Genomic DNA, 13,120 nt, shown 5'->3' with positions numbered 1-13,120 from the left:
TTAACACACCAGCATCTTATTTTAACCCCCTCAACCTCTGCGTTAGGATGTAGCTGCAACAATCACTTTTGTTTTGTAGCTTTCAGTAATACACCACTTGTTATCTTTGTTGAAAGGCGCGAGGCCATATGCGTGTGTTACTGGAGGTGATCTTGAACGTCTCACATTCATGTAGTAGGCTAACGTTAGAGCAATGTTATGAAAAAAAGAGGACACTCGGCCCAGGTTTTTGAACATGCTTTATTACGCCTCAGTGGGAATTTATGTAATAGAATAAAATCTGCAACAACCTGAAACAAATAAATAAATAAATAGGAAATAATGGGACCTGTGTCAGCATCAAAATCCAGCATCAGCTAAATATCTCTTTTTCAAGGTACCAAGAAAGTTTTTTGGTGTCCATGTGAGCTTGGAGATCTCCAACACCTTAATTAGACACTTAAACAAATGTGCTAGCATAATACAAAATAGAATACATTGTATATATATATATATATATATATATATATATATATATATATATATATATATATATATATATTGAATATATAAAAAAATTTATTTGGTAGGCGCTACAGAGCACTGTTTGCCAAAACCAACCGACTCAGGAACAGTTTCTACCCACAAGCCATCTCTCTCATGAACAGCTGACTTCTGACCCACAGTGTCAGGTTCAGGTCTGGCCAATAACCCAGTAACAATGTCTCTACAGCACCTGTTTACTGGTTCCACTATTATTACATTTATTTAGTATTTATTCATCATTGTCATTCTCATATCTCACTTGTTATTCATTATTTATTTATCATTCTCATTTCCTATTTCAGAACTGTTCATAATGTTCATACTGTTCATATTATAATATAATAACATAAAAATATAATATAATATGTTCCACATTTTAATAATAATTATTGGACTCTTCATTGCACTCATCTCTCTACATTGTTTCTGTTTAGAGTATGTATATATTAGTGTGTCTATATTAGTGTATATATTGTTTGTTTGTTTGTTTGTTTTGAATGTGTGAGCACATTGTGAGCAACTACGCTCCAAAAGGAAATTCACCGTATGTGTCTTCATACCTGGTCAATAAAGCTGACCAGGTATGAAGGGATACTTAAAAAAATTCCGCCGGAGGTGTGAGTTGAAAGTCCGAGGAGAGGGGCTTCCTCCAGACGTTCCCAATTTACCTGCACCACCCGTTTGGGCTTACCAGGTCTGTCTAGAGTCTTCCCCATCCCCTGACCCAACTCACCACAGATGTTGATCAGTTGTTACTCCGCCCCTCTCTTCACCTGAGTGTCCAAAACAGATGGCCTCAGATCCGATGAAATGATTACAAAATCGATCATTGACCTTAGGCCTTTCTGGTACTATGTACTTCTTTGAGCATCCCTATGTTTGAACCTGGTGTTTGTTATGGACAGTCCATGACTAGCACAGAAGTCCAACAGCAGAAAACTACTCTGGTTTAGATCAGGGAGGCCGTTCCTCCCAAAGTCTCTAAATGGATCTCCATCGTCGCCCATGTTTGCATTCAAATCCCCCAGCAGAACTGTGGAGTTCCCCCATGGAGTTGCGTTCTAGGGCACAAACTGCAGTCAGAGTTCCCCCCCACCACCCGGAGGCGTAGGGAGGCAACCCTCTTGTCCACAGGGGTAAACGCTAACGTAGCGGCGCTCAGCCGGAGGCTTGTGAGTATCCCCGCACTTGCCCGGCACCTCACACCCTGGGCTACTCCGGAGTAGGACAGAGTCCAACGCCTATCCAGGAGTAGGGTTCCAGATCTAACTGGTAGCGCTCCACCTTCCGCACAAGCTCCTTCCCCCACCGAGAGGTGACGTTCCACAACCGCAGAGCAAGCCTCTGCCGTCCAGGTCTGGTCCGTCCAGGCCCCTGACCTTCACCGCCACCCATGTAGCCACAGGTGGTGAGCCCATGGGACGGAGAGATAGGTTCCACGTTGCTTTTTGGGGCTTTGCCTGGCCGGGCTCCGTGGTAAACCCGGCCACCAGGCGCTCGCTGACGAGCCCTCCGTCTGGGCCCGCTCCAGACGGGGGCCCCGGGCTTCCTCCGGGCAGGGTCACTCCATCTCCGTCTTGGTGCTTCATAGGGGGTTTTGAACCATTCTTTGTCTGGCCACTGACCACTGTGCCATGGGAGACCCCACCAGGAACACACAGGTCCAGTCAACACAGCCCTCAGGTTCAAAGGGACACACAGACCTCTCCACAACGACAAAGTGATGGTTCAAGGAGAGGTAAAGTATTGTCATCACCATAAAAACAGTGGCATCTGACTTAAACTTGACTTAAACTGGACTATATTATTTGTCCTACTCCACAATAGAAGATTACAATATGGAGGATAGAAACAGCATTTGTCATAAGTTCTTCCTGAAACACTAGTTGGTTAAATGCTAGTTGGCTAAATGCTAGTTGGCTAAATTGTTAATATTTTGGGCACTTGATCCCATCTTTTCATGTTTTTTTAATCTCATTGCACAGGTACTGCACTTGTGTATAATGACAACAAAGGCATTCTATTCTATTGTATTCTAGATCTTTAAACCACAGTTACCACAATAAGAATACAACTTTCAAAGTGAAAGTTGTTTCAGGTGCAGATAGAGGACTTTGCATTGTGACATGTGTGTGCAAGTGTGGTTGGCTCCCACTTGTAAACAGCCCCCACCGAGCCCCCCCCCCCCCCTGTGCCCATTCAGTTCAGGTATTAGATACAGAACACATTGTCAGATTAATTGTGTGATTGTGCTGTAAATATTAAATGTGCTGGACTTACACATTAATCCCTCCTGCCTCCTCTAGTACAGCTTCTCTTTGAACGAGTTTGCATTTAATTTAGAAATGGGTGATTTGTATTTTATGTTTTCGGCTGCTGCTCTAAGACGACAATATTGTAATTACAGTAAGCTTCTTAAAAGCTGATACAATTATTGAGGTGAGGAGTTTACATGGTCGCGTGAAAGTGGGACCTTACGCTCTTTCAATTTAGAAAACAACAACTTTTACCAGGATAAAGACATTTGATCCTTGAGCATATGCCACGTCTTTGTGGAATGAATTTATGTCAGAGAGCAGCTGGCAATACATTATCACCTTGCTACTACTGTTAAGGGTGGGGGGGAGGGGGGGGTCCATACAGGCCTATGGTGAAAGAACTATACTGTAATATGCTAAGACTATACTATTTAATCTGAATTGTATAATCTGAACTATTCTCTACTGCCCTTTTTTACTTTAAATTCGGATATTTCTACGTTATGCTTTTTCCCAACTGCATGTCTCTAGTATCTAGATTTTTTTTTTTAGATATTATATATTTATCACACACTCTACATTCTCTGCTCACCCATATAAGCAGTTGGGAATGTATTTTTTTGTATTAATTCATATGATAACTCAAGTTTTTTCTTTTTTTCTTTTGAACTTTGCACAGTGTACTGTGGTCTGACAATAAAGAAATCTGGAACATTGAAAAGTACCAATATAAAAATGTAAATAGTACTGAACTATTAGCTAATTACCTTGTATATACAGTAAGTATTAAAAGTGAAAGTACTCATTTTGCAGGAATTTGGAGATTGAGTTATTACACTATTAGCATTTTACCATTGTAGCTGGTTGAGGTGAAGCTAGTTTGTCGGTTTTAGATACAGTTACATAAGTTCTGATACCCATATATTTTTCTTTTCTTATTTACTTTTCTGCAATCTTTGCCTTTTTGTGAAACATTGGACAGTGAGACGCTTAGAGGAGACATCTTTGTCTTTGGTGGACGTGCTGTAACAGACCCAAGCGAAAAAGGTTCTGAACCATTGGTAATGTTTTGTATTTTGTAAGATTATCATGTTTATTTTAACGTAAACTATGTATACATGAAGTATTTACACCTGCCAAATAAATATGGAGTAAAAATTGCAATATTCCCCTCTAAAATATATTGAAATAGATGCATAAAATACCATTAAATGGAAATACATAATTAAAGTACATGTACCTCAAAGTTGTGCTTTATAACTTAATTACTATACAGGGTGGCAGTAGCTCAGTCTGTTGGGTTGGGAACCGGAGCGTCGCTGGTGCAAGTCCCCGTATGGACCAAAGCATGATGGTGGACTAGTAGCTGGAGAGGTGCCAGTTCACCTCCCGGACACTGCCAAGGTGCTCTGGTGCAAGGCACCGAACCCCCAACTACTCAAGGCTCTGTCCATGGGCTGCTACTAAAGCTAATGTTATCCTGATAAAGGATACATTATTATTATTGAATAAATGTAATTAGTTACTTTCCAACACTGAAATATATAGCAATGATATAGCAAATATATATCAATGATGAATGCAATGACTCGAGACTGAATAAACCGAAAGTACTGAACTACTAAAAGAAAAGGACAAAAAAAAATCAGATTGGGATTGCGTCCACATGACTCTCACATACTGTTGTTGTGAATTACCAGTGTGTTTTTTTAGAGCCACATGCACGCGGCCTCGGACCGGTTAACAAAACAAAGAACAGAACATAGTGGATTGTATTACAGCACGCACACACACACACACACACAAACACACACACACAGTGGGAGTGTGAATTTGTTCTCTGCTCAGGATTCCATTACTTCACTATATCTTTACATGGCACATATTTGTTTGGCTGCTAGACAAATGTTCTGAACATCGAGTACAGAACCTTTCCATAATCAGTTCAGTATGAGCAACACTGACTATTTTGGTCAGGCCCATTTTATTTTATTGCATTTTCATTTAAAATGCCAAACTAGTGGCCGGGTTGGTTCAGTGGTGGAGCAGGCGCACATATGCTTCTAGGTTTATGCCTCGATGCAGCAGTCCAGGGTTTGAATCTCACCTGTGACGGTGTCCTGCATGTCTTCCCCCTTTCTCACCTAGCTGTCTTCTCAAATGAAGGCGTAAAAGCCTTAAAAAATCATCTGAGCCCTGAGACACGTTGTTATGTCTCAGTGTATTGATTAATTGTCTTAATATCTAAAGAAAAAACATGATCATAATATAATACACAATTTATATGCCATATAAACTCCCAAATATATATATTTTAGTATTAGCTGCAAAGATCTTTGGTATTTTGTGTTTAATTACTCAATTAGTAATGCATTTAATAGTAATTACAAAACTGCCTTTATTTAAATAGGACATTTCAAAACAAAGTTGCAAAGTGCTTTACAGTAATACCAAATAATAATAATAAATAAATCCCCAAAAATATAACAAATCCAATCTTTTAAGACATGAAAAAAAGCCATTTAACAAAAAGTGAGGTGCAGAGATGACTGAGGTAAACAGGTGTGAATTGCTTGAATCTAAAGGCTGGCATTTGTTCTGAATCTAAGAAGTTGTTAAATGTGTCCGCTGGTCAGCATCCCGGGGGTTAACTCTGACATCGCTGTGTTGCAAAGCAACTTTTGCCCATCCCAGCTGGGTTCCTCCGTCGCTAAATGCGGTTTTCAGGGGTCTACGAGAGCTGAAAGGGCCAGATGTTCTTGTGCGCCGCGTGAAGGTCAAAGCCACCAGTGTAACGGCAGTGCGTGGTACTGATCGAGGACAGATGTTCACAGCGTTATCCATTCCATATGGCTTCCCTCGTCCACGGCCCTTTTCACAGCACAGCTCTTGTAAAACACGCTTTAGTTTGCTGTTGTCTTTTTTTCTGCCCCTGTAAAACATGTCCTAAATCCAATCACCTAGGCCCTCTAAACGGGATGATGTTGATGAATGGGAATGTGTAGTGGTTGTAGTGACCTATAAGCCTCTACTGAGATTACAGGGAGGCAGCCAGCCAGCCAGCCAGCCAGCCAGCCAGCCAGCCAGCCAAGCCTGGCCAGGGCACCAGGAAACAGCTAAAGCTTAAAGAGGGATTGTTTAGATAGACAATGGTGTCTACCTGGTTTTAATCCCCGCTTAAAAAAAGAGTACAGGGGATTGCCAGAGTTTAATAAATGAAAGTGCTCCTTTAATCAGGATTTGACAAAGTGCCCCTTTTGTGTTAATCGGACATTTTTTACAGCATGGTTTTTGACATCTGCCACAGCCGGTGGTGTTAACCCCATGCCAGCCCCATCTGTATGCAGTGTACATTTCTACCAGACGCCACGCAGACGAGTGCACATGACACATACAGTACGTGAACAAAAAGGGAGAATAAATGCAATGAGTGGAAATTTGGCATTTATAAAAGCACAATGCGTCTCTGTTTAAATGTATCTGGGAAGCATCTATCCAAAGAAGGGTCAACATCAAGGGAAGTCATCCAAGAGACTTCTTCTTGAAGAACTAGACTTAGTTAAAGGTGCTCCAAAGACATTTTGTGATGAGTGATGAAACGTCTTAGGAGCACAACTTCAACCAAGGCCAGTTATCCTTTAGCTTAACCCTTCCTAGGATGGTTTAAATGTACCCTATGTAAATAGACACAGCCTCATTACTTCCTTAGTGAAGGCTAATTGAACAACGATGTGTAATGAATAATTACTGCATTGCAAAAATAGAAAGCTGCATTTTAATAATTAAAGTCCAGCGTATCAGCGATAAAGCATAATAAAATTGTTTTAAAATCGAGGATTACAAGAGTAAATCCCGACGGGCCAGATGCGAGAGCGGGAGGGGCCGCTGTATTCTGGGACCGGATTAAATATGAAATCCCACAGGACCGCACTGTCTTTTTCCGCTAGCTTAGGAGCTTGTGTGGACTCAACATGCTGTAATCCACCGATTAGCTGAAATAATCACCTGTAAATACACCTTGGCTATGATGTTACGGTCGGCCATCAGGCTCTAGCCTGCATCACGGCAACATATCATATCATACCTGTTGGACACTTTGTTACAGAGACAGCCCAGATTTGAACTTTCAAAGTAGTACAACGCATAGTGATCATGTGAAGACATATCTTTTTACAAAGTTGTTTGACTGCTTTTTAAACAATATTTATAACAGAAATAACCCAAATGGCCAGATCAAAAGTTTCCATACCCTTGCATATGTGGCCTCGTTACGGCCACACAAAGTGACACACACACACACACGCGCACACACAGGTGAAAATGGCAATCAAAGGTAGTTTCCCACACTGTGGCTTTGTAAATTGCAATTAGTGTCTGTGTATAAATAGTCCCTGGGTTTGGGAGCTCTCACGTGGATGCACTAAGCAGGCTAGATATCGAGCCATGGGGCGCGGAAAAGACCTGCGTAACAAGGTATTAGAACTTTATAAAGATGGAAAAGGATATCAAAAGACATCCAAAGCCTTGCAAATGCCAGTCAGTACTGTTCAATCACTTATTGAGAAGTGACAAAGTCTTGGATCTCAATCCCAAGCCAAGGTCAGGTAGACCGAGAGAGATTTCAGCCAAAACTGCAAGAAGAATTGTCCGGGATGCAAAGAGGAGCCCACAGGTAACGTCAGGGAAATCCAGGCTGCTCTGGAAAAAGATGGTGTGGTTGTTACTAAGAGCACAATACGACGTACTGGAACTAAAATGAGCGCCATGGTCGAGTTGCCAGAAAGAAGTTTTCACTGCGTCAATGCCACAAAAAAGCCTGGTTACAATATATCTGGTTAAAACACTCTGTAATTTGAGGTGACGAGACAAAGGAGAGCTTTATGGTCACAGCCATGAGTGATATGTTTGGAGAGGGGTCAACAAGGCCTATGGTGAACAGAAAACCACCCCCACCGTGAAGTATGGTGGTGGTTTTTAACTGATGTTAAAACACTGGCAGACAATTTGGATTCTTCTGCATGGAAGCTGCGCATGTCGTTGATTCTGAAGGTGTAAATACACAGTACTAAGAACTAAGGGTATGTAGACTTTTGAACAGTGGTTAGTTCATATATTTGTTCTTTGTTGTCATGTTTTGTTTTATGATTGTGCCATTCTGTTAGGACCTCCTGTTCAATTTGACTCTTTTAACAGATAAAAGACTTTTATTTTGCCTGCTCACTCATTATTTCTTTACACATGGTGTGTGTGTGTGTGTGTGTGTGTGTGTGTGTGTGTATATATATATATTAATTCCTCAAGAGTATGCCAACTTTTGAGCACAACTGTATGTGCGGAAAAAACCCACAGCATTGTATGTTGAAAAAAAGATAAAACTGTACTATATTATGTTGAAAAAGATAATATATTATGTCAAAAGTGAAAAGAAACATTAAATACAATACTATATATAGAATAGTGTGTGGAAAAAAGGAAAAAGCCATTGCCTTGTATGTCTAAATAAGCCAAAAATTGATAAAAATGTAATAGTATGTCAAAAAATGTCATAGTATTGTATAAAAAAAGTGAATGCCATAGTATGTCATAGGAGCACAACAAAAACAATTACAAATATAAAGCACTTTTCCAATGAAATGAAATGTAGATCATATAACTTTCCAAGTAGCAACTTTTTCTACAACTTGTCCATCAGGGTGACGTGGTTCTTGTATGAGGATGTGTCAGCTGGTGATGGAGCGCCCAGATCACTGGGGTAGTCCTCAGATCTTCCTCTGGATGCTGACACTGGCCTGATGCTGCTGGCTGCTTTGTTGAATGTAAGACACTTGTCCAGCAAAGGTTTCTTCTCTCGTCTTAGTATAGTATGTTAAAAAAAGTCAAAGGCTAGATAAGATGATAAAAAAGTCATAGTACAGTATATATAAAAAAGTATGTATAGTGTGTTGAAAAATGTGAAGTTGTTATAGTACTTTACGTCAAAAAAATTCAGAAAAAGGTCATAGCATAGAACGTCTAAAAAGTGATTTTAAAAAGAAAGCAATAGTATATAGAAAAAGCAAAAGTCTAGTATGTCGACAAAAGTGATAAAACTGTCATAGTACAGGATGTCAAAAGTAAAAATAAAAGCCATAGTATGTCAAAGGGATGAAAAAGTAATAATATAACTTGTCCAAAAAAGTGATAAAATCAAGGTATTGTATGACGAAAAAAAGTCATAGTATAGTATGTTGAAAAAAGATAAAGTCATAGTATAGTATGTTGAAAAAAGATAGTCATAGTGTAGTATGTAGAAAAAAGAAAGTCATAGTATAGTATGTTGAAAAAAGATAAAGTCATAGTATAGTATGTTGAAAAAAGATAAAGTCATAGTATAGTATGTAGAAAAAAGATAAAGTCATAGTATAGTATGTTGAAAAAAGATAAAGTCATAGTATAGTATGTTGAAAAAAGATAAAGTCATAGTGTAGTATGTTGAAGAACAGGATAAAAAGTCATAGTATGTAAAACAAAGAAAACTTCAGTGTATAGTATGCTGAAAAAGGAATAAATAAGTCATAGTATAGTATGTCGGAAAAAAAGATGTCATAGTATAGCATGTTCAAAGAAAAGATAAAAAGTCATAATATAGTATGTCAAAAAGGGATAAAAAAAAGTATAGTATGTCAAAAAAAGAGAAGTCTTATAGTATGTCCAAAAAAAGGAAAGAGTCATAGTACTAAATAGGATGTCGAAAAAAGGGATAAAAGTCATAGAAGCATTTTGAAAAAAAGATAAGTCATAGAAGTATGTTGAAAAATGGGGTAAAAAGTCATAGTATGTCAAAAAAAGAGATAAAAGGTCATGGTGTAGTATGTCGAGGAATGTCCTAATCAGAAAGGCCTGACCTCTATGAAAGGGGCCTTTCCAGATCAGTCCACCGATTCACCGCCACGCGTGGTCACGACCTGTCTGCTGTCACTCTTCTTCACCTCTCTTAAAAACAGCGTGCCACCTGCCATCTGCGTTAAAATCCTGATAGATGACAGCATGACGACCAGTTCATGTAGTTTTAGTGCGTAATACCATTTAGATTCACTCCATTACAATGGATTAAACCATTAAAAGAGGGATAAAGTATTTTAGCATTTTTATTCTGTAAGTCACTTTCACATCATTCCTGAAAGAGGAAACACATGATTTTGGTTCATAGCATTCATGCCTGGCAAGAAAAAAAATATTAAGACTACATCAACATAAAAATGTACAAATCATTGAAGCAAATAATATAAATATCTTATATATAAAACATAGCAGGCATAATAAATATTACACATTAACAAAAAAACTAAGTAAACAGTTAACCTGTTTGGTTTGGGCGATTGGAATAAGGTTACAAATCAGTGACCTGAAACGCTGAACATCAGTGTGAATGTTAAGTAAATCTCCTAGAAACTCAGAGAATATCCAACCCAACTGTTCAATCTGTTATTAGTGTGTACACTAATGCAATACACATGCATTGCTCAAGTGTAGACTTCTTTACTTATCCCTACGACCATGTGAATGCTTGTGTGTGTAGTTTGGACACCTTCAGGCCCCAAGAGTTGACTCAAGCCATAATATATACATATATATTCAGACAGTGCAAGAAATTCCTCAAAACAATTTAAGTCACCCTTATTCAGTCATTGTTTTATTTTAGGAAATCAACTCTAATTAGTGGAACATACCAATACCACTAACAACATTAGTGTTGAAACGTGATTGGCTGGATTGAACCTCTTTTTGGGTGCATTTTTTATTTATATTTTTAATTGGGAAACTACTTCCATCTTTGGGTGTGTTAGGGTACTCACGGGAGATGGGAATTAGTTTTGGTTCAGTCGGGAAATGAGGACCATGTTATCGTTTGAACACATTCTCACACACACACACACACACACACACACAGACACGAGCAGACACAAACAATAAATTCCAATTCATTGTGTGACTGTAAATGTATATTCACTCCTTTAGTGATTCTTTTACTTAACTTAGATAACTGTGCAATTTTCATTTTTTTTCTTTTGTTAAAGCAAACCAGGAGTAGTATAAATATTAGGAGGACGTCCTCGGTGCAGTATTTGTTTTTCTGCCACATGTAGAGGGCATTTTCCAAACGTAGTGTTCCTTCTCTTTGACTCCGGTCACTGTGTCGGACACTGCACGCTCCCACAGTCCACCTTAAGGTCCCAGCCCCTATCACGCTACTTCCATTGCAAAGTGCAAGCCGTTAATGTCTCTCAGCCTCTCCCTTCCACGCAAGGAATTTGGAAACCAATGCAACAGCAAAGAAGAAAAAAAATGTTGAAATGCAACAACTGGTATGATCAATGTCCAAAAAGCAACCAGAACGGAGAGGGCAACACAAGAGAGTGAGAGTGCATTTGTTTCTCAAGAAGTTCAGTCCGTTGAAGCACAACAAGTGTTGTTCCTCATTATGCCCGCATGCCACTGGTCAGAGGCCAGTTAGAGTGGTTATACCTCCCTGGGAACAAAATAGACAAAAATATCCATTAATACACATTGCCTGAAGTAAAAAAAAAAGCTAAATTGACAACAAAGTTAAATGTTATTTAAAATCAGGGGAATAATTCAACATTTTAGGACATGCACTTCTTTGCTTTCTTGCCTAATGTTAGAAGAAGAGATTGACTCCACTCATGTCTGCACCTTGAAATATGAAGCTACAGCCAGCAGCAGGTTAGCTTAGCACAAAGAGTGCAAGCAGCTAGCCTGGCTGGCTCAGTCCAAAGGTAACAAAATCCACCGAGCAGCACCTCTAAAAGCTCACCAACACGGTATATCTCGGTTGTTTAATTCATACCAAAAAAGAAGTGTTATAATTGTAGACTGATGCAATTTCTTCTGGAGCCTTGCGTTACACAAACAAGAACTAGCAGGTCAAGATCTAGCATGTTTCTAAAATGTCTTTCAGGATGAATAAAGTGAGTGAGTAAGAAAGATGTATGTATGTATGTATCTATGTATCTCTCCCTCTCAATAGAGACCTGTTGCTGGTGGGCAGACTGTGTGACCTTAGAGCAGAGCCAGGCTAAACTGCAAAGCTGGCTTCATATTGCTTCATATAGTGGCGTTGATCTTCTCATCTAACTTGGTAAGAAAACAAATAAGCAAACTATGGACTGATTCCAATCCATGAAGTGGTTTCACAGATGAAGAAGTGATGACTTACGATGCGGTGAGTGTGGAGTTGAGGACCAGAGTGGTGCGTATCCTGTACAGCTGAGCTAGCGTCAGCTTCTTGTGCTGCGGGGGTGGGGATTTACTTTTTTTGGGTGACATTTCCCCCAAATCACCGGCTGTTGTCTTATTTTTCCTTTCTACGCAGGCAGACGGAGCCACTTTCCCGCCTGTGCCGTTGCTTTGGGGCTGACCGTCCCCCCCCTGTGGTCCCACGGGTGCCGTGTGCTCATGCATGGCCTCCGCCCTCCTCAGGGTGGCACACAGTTTGTCGGAGGGCATGCTCATGCTCAAGCAGTCGTCAGACTGGTCCAGGTCACAGGAGAACAGCTCCATGCAGTTCTGGTCCAACTCAGTCAGGCTCTGACTGTGTGCCAGCGGCGATGTCTTCATGTCCCTACGCTGTGATTGGTCCTGCGCCTCAGATCTGATGGAGGGCGTGTGGGAGACGGTGCTTTTAGCGTAAAGGCGCTGCAACAGATTGTCCTCAGAGCGGGACAAGACCAGAGTGGACTGATTCTGGAGGCAGCGCAGTCGCGGCTGAACATGAGGCCGCCGGCGGGGTTTAGAGCACTGGACTACCGACAGCTGGGACCCTAGTGAGGCAGCATCCTCCTCTTCTTCTTCTTCATCCTCCGCTATTTCTGTCTCTTCCTGCTCTGCCTCCTCGGTCTCGCCGTCTCCCTCTCCCTCCTCGCCTTCGCTTTGGCCTGGCTGAGGTTGGAGTTCTCTCAGTAGGGACTCAGGGGAGAGGGTACCGTAGGCACTGTCCATGGAAAGAGAGCGGCACTGGGGGTCCATCTCCTCGCCCTCGGGCCCCGCCTCCTGATGCTGCTCAGGGTAGAGACCGGAGTGAACTCTGTGGGGGCTCGTGGGCTGAGGCTGCTGGACCTCACCCCTCTCAGCCACATCTGAGTCTATCTTACCGGTCCTCTTGAGGTTCATGTTGGGGGAAGGATGCTGGTGTTGGCCTGGTTCATCGATGTCCATCACCGACAGGGTCTCAGTGGAACCATCAGATTGGCTACGAGGAGAGGTTTGGTTAGTTAACTGGATCGACCACGATCTAAACTAAAGAAACTAGTATGTGGGTATAATTTGCTATTTTTCAA

General features: G+C 40.7%; 1 protein-coding gene across 7 annotated transcripts in view; it reads right to left on the bottom strand.

Moving 5' to 3' along the window:
- Positions 1-9,897: 9,897 nt before the first annotated feature.
- plekhg5b (pleckstrin homology domain containing, family G (with RhoGef domain) member 5b) overlaps positions 9,898-13,120 on the bottom strand; it is an 83,209-nt gene continuing 79,986 nt past the window's right edge. For 5 of the 7 annotated variants that reach the window (XM_034877278.1, XM_034877276.1, XM_034877282.1 and 2 more), the window contains 2 exons: positions 12,001-13,032; positions 9,898-11,292 (listed from right to left, as the gene is read on the bottom strand). In XM_034877278.1, coding sequence (XP_034733169.1) covers positions 11,283-11,292; positions 12,001-13,032 — 1,042 coding nt within the window. In that variant the 3' untranslated portion in view covers positions 9,898-11,282. Of the gene's footprint in view, positions 11,293-11,996; positions 13,033-13,120 lie in introns of those variants that run through there. The other 2 variants (XM_034877279.1, XM_034877277.1) reach the window with 1 other exon arrangement.

This window comes from Etheostoma cragini, chromosome 7 (genome assembly GCF_013103735.1).
Source record: "Etheostoma cragini isolate CJK2018 chromosome 7, CSU_Ecrag_1.0, whole genome shotgun sequence".
Classification (NCBI taxonomy): domain Eukaryota; kingdom Metazoa; phylum Chordata; class Actinopteri; order Perciformes; family Percidae; genus Etheostoma; species Etheostoma cragini.
The sequence above is the reverse complement of the archived record's forward strand: the minus strand, read 5'-3'. Positions and strand labels throughout refer to the sequence as shown.